This window comes from Rhodamnia argentea, chromosome 3 (genome assembly GCF_020921035.1).
Source record: "Rhodamnia argentea isolate NSW1041297 chromosome 3, ASM2092103v1, whole genome shotgun sequence".
Lineage (NCBI taxonomy): Eukaryota > Viridiplantae > Streptophyta > Magnoliopsida > Myrtales > Myrtaceae > Rhodamnia > Rhodamnia argentea.
Genome location: NC_063152.1, coordinates 6,947,309 through 6,957,775, shown reverse-complemented (window position 1 = coordinate 6,957,775; position 10,467 = coordinate 6,947,309). Strand labels below are relative to the sequence as shown.

The 10,467-nt window shown below is 42.6% G+C and overlaps 1 protein-coding gene across 2 annotated transcripts; it reads left to right on the top strand.

Moving 5' to 3' along the window:
* Positions 1–4,996: 4,996 nt before the first annotated feature.
* On the top strand, positions 4,997–7,401 carry LOC125314371 (glucosamine 6-phosphate N-acetyltransferase-like). Of its 2 annotated transcripts, none has more exons than XM_048276513.1 (2): positions 4,997–5,275; positions 6,908–7,401. In XM_048276513.1, exon 2 carries the CDS (start codon positions 6,925–6,927, stop codon positions 7,396–7,398), a length of 474 nt encoding a protein of 157 aa, XP_048132470.1. In that variant the 5' UTR covers positions 4,997–5,275; positions 6,908–6,924; the 3' UTR covers positions 7,399–7,401. The 2 variants fall into 2 exon arrangements, with proteins under 2 accessions (XP_048132470.1, XP_048132469.1); XM_048276512.1 differs by having other exon boundaries at positions 6,895–7,401.
* Positions 7,402–10,467: the final 3,066 nt, after the last annotated feature.

Here is a 10,467-nt window from a genome sequence, read left to right as displayed (position 1 = left end):
TTGCGTGACTTGATTTGGCTTCTGTGTCAATCCACCAACACCATCATAAACTCTCCAAGTCCCTCAAAATCCATTCTCGGCGAGGAGATGGCGCCGCCAGACGCCAACCCTGATCTCTCCTCCTCTCCACCAGAGGCGGTGGGGGTTGATTACATCAGCCCCCTGCCCGACGTCATAATCTACCATATCTTCTGCTTCTTCCCCTGCAAAGACCTGGTGAAGACCAGCGTGCTGTCCAAGCAATGGCGTTTGGCTTGGTCCTCGGCCCTGTTTGGTTCAGCATTTGATCAAAGGACTTTGAGAAAATGCAAACATCTTTGGACTAAAGGCATTTTTCAAAATGCAAGTAGTGTTTGGTGAATTGTATTTTAAAAACACATTTAAAAAGCAACTTTGATAAAAATGCTGTTTGGTGAAACATGAGCTTTGTAATTTTTTTTTTTTTAAAAAAACAGCGGCCGCCGGCCGGGCGGGCGGGCGGCGGCAGCGGATGGCGGCAGCGGCGGCCGGCGACTGGTGGCAGCCACCGGTGGCGGCGGCGACTAGCGACCGCCGGTGGCGACGACCGGCGGCAGCGACCGGCGGGGGCCGTGGCTGTGGCGGCGATGGCGGCAAGCAAATGTGAAAAAATTAAAATAATAAAAAAATTAGTTACATTTCGCCAAAGTCCATTAGCCCAAAGTACCTCCAGATAGCATTTGAGATGCAATTGTATCTTCCCAAAGTGAGTCAAAAAATGAACCAAACAGCATTTGCATTTGGCCAAGGAACTTTAGAGCCCCAATGCTCATTTACAATGCTGAACCAAACAGGGCCCTCCACCCCGAACATCGATGTCTCTCTCTGCTCATGGCTTGTCGTTCCTTTGATGAGCAAAGCACCGAGTCTCTGCACTGCCACTAAGATAGAGAAGTTCCATGTGGACTTTTACGTCCGTACTGAATTCGATCGGTGGTTCCACTTTGCCGCGGCACGCCAAGTGGAGGACGCTTCGTTGGTCTTTGGAGGCTCGAATCGTGTCGTACCACAATTCATGTGCGATTGCACGTCGCTGGTGAGCTTGCGAATATCGAAGGCTACTTTTCCACCGGATTTTAGCATCCACTGGCCTTCACTTAAGAACTTGTGCCTTCACGACTTTATTTTCGATTACTTTCCCTCGGAGAAGGATGTGATTATAAAAATCATGAGGGGGTGCCCTGTTCTTGAATCTTTTACGTTGCGTTCCTCCTGGCTCGAAGCTCGTGACATCTGGATTGATTCAAGATCTCTATAGACGAAACCGAGAAATGTCACCCTTTGTGTTTAATACTGAATTGGTAGAAGTGTAATAAATTTAAAATGTAGTGTGTAGTGTCTTTGCCGCTTGCCATCGAACAATCTCGAAACCCCAAACGACACCTTGAGCCATTGACCACAGCCCCAACCCCCAACTCTCTCCGTATCTATCTTTTTGGATGAGTTCTAGACGTCAATTCCAATGTCGGCGAGCCCATATCCGGTACTACCTGCCTTGGGCGACCCAGATTTGGTGCGAGCGACCGGTGATGATGTTGGTAGCACTGTAGTGGCCACATCAGCACAGCTCTAGAGGACAGAGACACGAGGCTCAACAAGGACCCGATAAACAACAATGGACGCCGGGCAATTGCTCGAAGACACGACCGTGAGGTACAATGGCAGTGGGCGACAGCTCGTCGATGCGAGGCATCGTCAATGGCCGTTCGTAGTGGAGCTTCGAGGAAGCCTATCATGTCATGAAAAAATACTGTGGCAGAAGAGAATGGGGAAGATTAAAGATTCAGGCATTTTTCGCAAAATGATTATGGTCGGGATGCACAAGCGTACAGTGGGAAGCATCGATAAGCAGGCTACACCAAGTGAACAGCTACTAATTGTTGCCCAAGTTCAAATATATGTAAGAAGAGTATGGAAGCGTAAAACACGATCCATTTTAGACACGATAAAGGCATACGATCGAGATGTCCTTTGTTCACAGGGTGCAGAATTAAAAGTATCAAAGACAATTTAAACCAACTAGGACCTAGTGGACTAGAGTGAATCATTGTTATGCCAATAAAATTTACGCGCAACATAGTCAGGACTTGCAGGAGAGAAGTTCTCTAGCAATGATGGGTCAGGCCAAATATCCTTGGCATCCCATGATACAGGAAGACCCAATATCTCGTATCAAGTACTAATATTGAAATTACCTGCAACCGTTGCTGACTAAACAGATGAAGTAGGCCTGTTTCAGGTGAAGTGATCAATTCAATCAGATCATCATGTGCTTTCAGGAGGACCTCTGGACTCCACTACAGATACCAAGACCTCCGTCGCATAGAGAACAGTTCAATAAATTGAAAGACAGATGAGATGCTGCGTGCATCCATTTTGGTGTGTATGCTGAAAATGTCAAAAAGAAAGAGAGGGGGGCGGGGGGGGGCGTGGGCAGAGATTTCTTCTTTGGGTGAAAACACCACCTGCATGCAAATGCATCGCAGAATGACTTTTGGTAGACAACACCTACGACACAGGCTCGGAAAATGTATGATGCTGGGCTTTCCAAAGAACCATCTTTTTTTGAATACCAAGCATCTAATCGGGAGATTTCCATGGTGACTCCAACCTGAAATCCAGCAAGCTCACCTGCAGTAAACAGTCATCAGTACTACAAAAATAAGTCGGCGCATCTGAAAATATGGACCGAACTGTGTAGACAGAAATGATTTTCAGTTCTTCCAAGATTGGACTGCTTTTAGGGTAAATTTCAGTCTTTTCCTCACATAAATTATGCCTAAGAAAGTATCAAAGATCTTTTCTCGATAACTTACAGCAGCTCACCAAACAAAAGCTAAGAGAACAAAGATAGCAAGTATTACTAGCATGACATCTACAATTAGATTCTAAAAAGTGTAGGCCAGTCTTCGATCATTGGATCAGGAAACCAAATTGCACCATATAAGCCATCTGCCGTAATCCTATATAAGTTTTCCTCAAGTCTTTGATTCTATGAAGCTTTCCTAAATTTTTCCCTTTCTGAAATGGCAAGTTCATCAAATCGCTCCACCTGTTATAAAACATAATCAAGTGGCTCTGCTTTTCAAAATTAACTTTTAAAGTTAACTTTTGCCTTGCTTCACTTTCCGATGTCTGAAAATCTTAAAAAGAAAAACAGCTACTAAACTTCACCAACTCTCTTCAAGCAAATCCCATGAGAGAGATGATATGAGATCTGACATGGAGGGAGTAAAAGGAATACTATAATTCTGGGATACCATCGCTTTTCCCGATATGAATACTATGAGGACATTCTAGTGCTGATTTAATATCGGGACAATCCTATTGCTACAACACAGAATCGGTGAATTTTTTAAAAAGTTATCGAGAAATCCATTTATCTCAGCACCCAGTTGGAACTACGGAATTCACAAAGCATAGGGATCTAATTTGAAGCCAATCAAAACAGGTTCTCAATCAATGCCAACTACATCTAAGCTTTACATGCTCCCTCTTTCGAAGCCCATCAGTACAATATTGTGATAAAAAATACCTGAATGCAACTGTCGGTCGGGTGTATGTCATCGGGAGATGTCAATGGAGAGGAAGAAGCGTCGCGAAGTGCTGCAGCAGAAGAGCTCAAAAGCCTATGGTTCTCTCGAATCCGAGCAGCAAAAAATGGATTTATGCGCTTCATCAATGACATTTTTGTCTTATATGGATATCTCTTGCTCCGCTTTGCGGATCTGGAAACAGAAAGATCATCATCAGAATCATTCATTAACTCCAGTCTCCGGCAACTTTATACTATTCCGATGTTATTAAGAAACCAAAAATAAACAGCTTTGTCTATGGACCAGAGAAGTCGCAACTCATACAGTATCAAATGTAGGCTTGTGAAGACAACACAAGGTGAGAATTCACCTCAAGGAGACATGTGTCATTATGAGATGCGATACATGTTATCACGATGAGTGAGGGTTGCTTGAATGTGAATTTGATCTAGTCACAACAATCAATATTTCCTGCTTTTGCAAACATGCATACATGAACCACAACCAGTCCTGACTAAAATTCGCAACATCAATCAATTCACTAAGCTTAATATTTTAACTAGACAAATTCGTACGCTTTTAGTAAATTATTTACATCTTAGTTCAGAAAGATATTACTTCTCTACAAGTTCATGAGGACACGCCAACATTTAATCATTTTAAAGTTCAATGAGTAGGATTAATTCTCAAAGAATAAGGATACAACTGCCAATCCTTTTGTCCCCAGCGGAAATTTATAGCCAGAAAGCCTTCCAACGTTGAGATTAACCACTCAATAAAGTGCTGACCATATAACGCCCAACAGCAAATTCACATGAGCCTAATTGCATATTGACGACACCGGGATCTTAGAATCTAGTAATCCGAGCGCGTACATGATTACAATCTAAATCAAACTCTAAACTCATCATCTCACATGAAATGCACTATCACCGAAAGATATCTCACAGAATAGTTTCACAGTCTATAAGATAATAAACCAATTTCCCAAGAGTATGTATCGGCTCTGAAACAATCTGAAGCCTTCACAATCCCCCAGCAACAAGATGCGTATCTCTATGTTCACACCGTTTCGGACTTTTATTTCGATCATTCGCCACAACCGAACAATGAGTGACTTTGACATTATTCATCCCACCAATCTGATTTCATTCACGGGGTTCGCGCCTCGCGGTGCGTCCGGATGAACGCCCCGCAAATTCCACCGACAGTCGTGCGGACAACTTTCAGCAATATCATCACAACGGCCAAGAATTGTTGGATATCGACATAAGAACATCACACTGGCCACGGACAGAGAGACAACTTCGCAAGTAACGAGACGTATAGAGGGTTACCTGATCCAATTTCAGCCCGGTCTTCGCACGAATCAAAAGGAAGTGCGGGAAAGGTGACGCTCCGGAGATAAGGGAGGGCTCACTTCACGGGAGGGGATTGCGCCGACTGAACACCAGACATCTCCTCTCTACCTTCGTGGAACTTTCCGCCTTCACCGCCCTCCTCTCCACCACCGTCGCCTCGCGGAGTGCGACCTAAACTGAAATTCCTTTTTTGCCCCTCTCGGTAACTTTGGGGGTAAATAGGTTACCAACCGCCAGTCGTGCAGAAGGCACAGCAAGTCTTAGACTCTTTTGCTTCCTTCGTCCCTCGCTTGCATTTCATCAATCACTTGCCGAGTTCGAATCGGCAGAGCAGGGGACAGCAATTAAATCGAGCCCAAGGTTACCTCTCGTTCTTCTGGTTTGTGATTGTGATTATTACGAGCGTTGTGCATGCGTAATCTTTTTTGCTCCTCCTAAATTGAAAGCGCAAGACAGTGTTGGGTGTCGTTCGATTCTGGGAATTTCAACTGATTTTGATAAGCTTTATGCCCCTGGACTTCTTCGCTAGCGTAGATTAGAAGTACGCGATGGCTAGGCTCAATCACACTCTAGAAAAAGCGCAGGACAGTCGTGTACTCTCTCCGAGATTGCTGTTGCATCTGGCAACGATGCATGAGTTGATATGAAGCTTTTGTAATCCATCCATTTCTTCTGCTTTTTGGGTTGAATCTTTTGATATTGTTTGGGCTGTTTAGGAGTTGGGTGCGTCTTTAATGAGTTGTTGCAAACTTCGTAATCTGGCTCTCTGTCACAACCTCACAGTTTTAAGCGGAGTTAATTCGCGGTGAAGCAATGTTTTCGAGGACTATTTGTGGTGACTTTTTCTCTGGCACTTACAATTTTTGCTTCAAGAAATACAGATCGCGGCATTTGCAAATGCCACTCTCAAATGCCTCTAAAGAGAGAACTTTTGCTGGCATTTTTGGATGTCTTTAGCAGCATTTGCGACAATTAGCAGTAAATGTTTTCTCAACATCGCTCTGAACTTGTTTTTTCCCTTTTGCCTGTAAGAATTCTATTGGCATTTACGACTGCCAGCAAATAACTTAATGAGTGTTGGCAAAAGCTGCTCCTGTTGTTGTGTGGTCATCATTGGCATTGTGTCCAAAATATGAAGCCGGTGTCAAGATAGTGTTCTATGGCTTATCTGGAGTGTATATTTCATAGGATTATCTGCCATATCCTAGACATGAACTAAGTCCAGGTAAGAAAATTCTTTTGAGATATTTTATGCTTTGAGAAAGAACTACTCCATTTGTGAGTTTTTGACTAATAAGCACCGCAGATGTTGTTTTCCAATGTATCAATTGAGAATGGTGTCGTGTATTAACACCAAACATCGTTACAGATACCTACTGTGCACCAAACAAAGCAACTAATGGAATTTTCTTAGTTGGAATTTTATTTGAAGCTTTAATGAGCTGTTTTGATAAATGACAAAGCCAAGGAAACTTGTTCATCGTTCTCTCTTTTTCAGCCGTAATTGTTGCCTGGCTGTAGATAGGTTCTTCGATTCTGCTTTCTAAGTTTGTAATTTAAAGTGAGACTATCACTCTGTAAACAGAGGACTCCATAGAACTGCTTCTTTTTCCTCTTTGTATTGTGTGCGTAAATACTAATTTAGCCTCATTAGCAAGTTTTTCTCCTCCTTCTCCTCCTCCTCTTGTTTTTATCTTTTGCGAACAGACTCACTAGGAAGTAACTGATATCGCATTTGCATTAATATTAGCTTGATAGAAGAAGGCCGAAAAGTGAATTGCATTTATCTTTTGCTATATGATTTAGAGCTCAGCAGATTTGGCCACTACAAGTCTGTGCAAAGTGGCTTGCTTAGATAGAGAAATGCTGTGTCTTATGTGTGATTTACCTTTAATAAATGTTGGAGATTCTATATGCGTGCCATGTTCTTTTCTTTGACTCTATGAACTCTAATTCTCTCCTTGTCGATGTGAATGAAGTTGGTGTAAACAGAAGCCTCATCTCAGGAAATGCAGACTGGGGTCCCACTAAATGAAGCATGTAATCTTCAAGTTCGGAAACTAGAGATCTCCGACAAAAGCAAAGGGTTTGTAGAGCTACTGCAGCAACTAACGGTTTGCGATGCTATCTCCGATGAGGATTTCCAAAAGGAGTTCCAAGAGCTCAGCTCTCTACGCGATGACCATGTGATTTGTGTGATAGAGGATACTAGTTGTGGAAAGATAGTCGCTACTGGAAGTGTGTTCATCGAGAAGAAGTTTATAAGGAACTGCAGCAAGGTTGGCCATATTGAAGACGTGGTCGTCGATCGTGATTCTAGGAGGATGCAGTTAGGCAAGAAGGTTCTTTCTTTTCTCACTGATCATGCCCGATCTGTGGGTTGCTATAAGGTAATTCTTGACTGCAGAAATGAGAATAAAGCATTCTATGAGAAGTGTGGCTTCAAGCGGAAAGAAATTCGGATGGTCAAGTATTTCATCTAAGAAATTACCCAATTTGTTCATTTATAAGTGAGCACTTCGTGTCTAACCTCATTTTAAGTCCATTTTTCCTCAATAATCTCACCCCAAAGTTTCGATTGAGATGAGTAAGTTCAAAAGATTTCTTGATTCCAATGATTCCTACAATGGAACTTGCATTTTCTACTGTGAATTTGGATACCTGGGTGCCCCTTCTAATTTCATTTGTTCATTCACACCACCTTGCCTTTTGTGTTGATCACGAATATTAATAGAACTATTAGTGATATGCCATGTCTGTAAAATTTAGCATATAAGCCGTCGCCATGACAAGTATACGGGGTAAAAGTCCGAAAGTTGTTAATTAGGGTAGCTATCAGCTTCCAATTATTTCTAAAGATTTCAGTGAAAATCTAATCTCCCAAGTGAAATAATGCATAATGATTTAAAGTGAGGATGAAGAAATAAAATAGCGGTAGTAGAGACGTGATATTATAACATAATGTGACCAGCTTTTCCGCCATTCGGGTATTATTGAACCTCATGTTGCCTAAAGTACGTTTGATTGGGATGGTCAAGTATTTCATCCAATGACTGTTTTGTTGGTACGCCTAATCTTTGTTTTTGAAGTAACGATTATGGTTTTGATCTTTACACTTGTGCACTTTGTACAATGGGATTTTAATTTGCACATTGGAGTTCCACATGTCATTAACATAATTTGGTTGAGATGACAACTGACACGGCAATTCGTCCCGGCGTCGTTCTTGCCGCCCTCTCAATGGCCACCGGAGCCATCTTGGGAGACGTCCTCTTCAGTTTTCTACAAAACCCTCCGGCCAGGACTTCAAAAGTGGCCACGATTAACGCTACTCAATTGATCTCCTGGCTCCCCGCTACACCATTGACGTGTTCAATTTCCCGATTGTCCCTTGGAGAAATCCACCACAACCGTCAAAAGTAAAGACGGAGTGATGTGTTTGAACTAAAAAAAAAAAAAAAGGTGTAGCAACATCTGCCATATTTTACCACCCTATTCATATATTGATTCAAAGTTCACATTGCAAAATGGTAATGATTTCTTTTACACTCCTTCAAGTTCGAAAAAGGAAATTAATTAGCTTTCTTCTCGCAAAGATGTCATAAGCCAATTAACTATTTATAGATTTCTTTATGTTTTTCTTTTTTCTTTTTTAACCGAGCTAGCACGTCAACTGGCCAATGAGCAAGGGCTGCGGCCCTCCACCACCTCCGCACCACCCACTATGTCCCGCGAGGTCTTGGGAGAGGCTCACGACGCCCTCATCGGCCACAGCAAGTGTATTGTGACCCCTCGCTCAATGCGGCGATCGTTACCACCCTGGCTCGGGCCGACAAACGCTCTGCGGCACTCGCTTAGAAAAAAGAAAGAGCAGAAAATCATAAATAAAAAAGCATTTAAAATAATAAAAATAAAAAAATATTCAAATTTTGCTCCGACTATGCCACATAGGACAAACGGCGCCGATTGGGACCGTTGTATCAATGATTCATAACCAAAATTAATCGAAGGAACTACGTTGATTATTAAAATGTTTAATACTAAATTAGCAAGTCTTCAAAAAAATTATGACTAAATTACCCAAATTAAAAACATTTAGGATTGAATTAGCATAAATGATATAAATTTAAGATTTTTTTATAATTATCCTGCAATACCTTTGCCGCTTGCCATTAACCAGCCTCAGCAACAATCGAGCACACAACTCACTCTCTGTTTCTATCGTTTTGGATGAGTTCTAGACGTCAAATCCAATGTCATGGAACCCAGACCGGTGTTTCCTGCCTTTAGCGACCCAGATGTGGGGTGATCGGCCGGTGATGCCGCTCATTGCATTAGCATTGCTCCAAAGGGCAAACAGGGACAAACACAAGACTCGACAATGACCCGACTGATGACAATGGACGATGGATGGCTGCTCGAGGACATGACGGCGAGGTACAATACTGTGGTGGGAGAGATTGGGGAAAATAAAGGTCATGGGTGTTTTTTTTCAACAAAACCCTTATAGTCGGATGCATGAGCGAACAGTGGGAAGCACTAATAAACGGGCTACAGCCAGTGAACAAGTTCAAATATTTATGAAGCCCTCGTTAACAGATGAAGTGGGCCTGTTTCAGGTGAAGTGATACAGTTCAATCATATCATCATTGGCTTTTAGGAGGGCCACCGGAATCCACGATAGGATACCAAGACCTGCGTCGCATAGAGACTTGCAATTAGGGAAAGAAAATGGCACACCTTCAACTCTGCCGCAAGTGATATAACCTAAGCACATCCAACAATGAAGAGGCAACATGTAAGAATTTACTATGACCTTTTGGAATCATGATTATTCACTACTGAGAAGATATAGACTGACCCACACCAGCTATTTTTCTCCTTGGTCTTTTGGTAGCTATTTTGGAGGCACAATGTACATTTGCAGCACTAGACATCGTGCAGAGTAGCAAACCATGTGAACCAGATTCCAGTGTGATAAAATTTAGTATGAACTTCCTCAACTCCAGGAAGAGGGACCATCAACTGTTCATAAGTATGAACCCGAATTGGTTGAATTAAACAATTTGCTCACCCGAAGGCACCAATTACCAATCAAAAGCTCAATTGCGTTCTACAGCTTCTGAAGCAGTCCCTCAACCAGGCTGCAGTACCCTCTGTAAGACTCTTAACCAATTCTGAATAGAACAATTAGTTCGCCTTCTCATAGAGAACTTCAACGCAGCTTCAGTCAAGGATGAGGCTTCAATTACCAGCTGCCTCATCATACCGAATGAACCCTCTCAAACGTGGTGACAGCAAAAGAGGGCTCGAAATCTCCAGTGGGAAACCCTCATCAAGTGCATACCAAAAGCAGCGATCGACCACAATTTCCCTCAACCATCTCGAACAAAGCTTGACGTTTTGCTTCAAACTGCAGCATTCTTCCTACCTAAGATACTTGAGAACAGGGCTACCCTTCAAGATTTCATGCATCACCTTATCCGTGATCCCCATGCCGCATATGGACAGGGACTTGTGGTTACTCCAAGTGACACTCCTACTAAATGGGA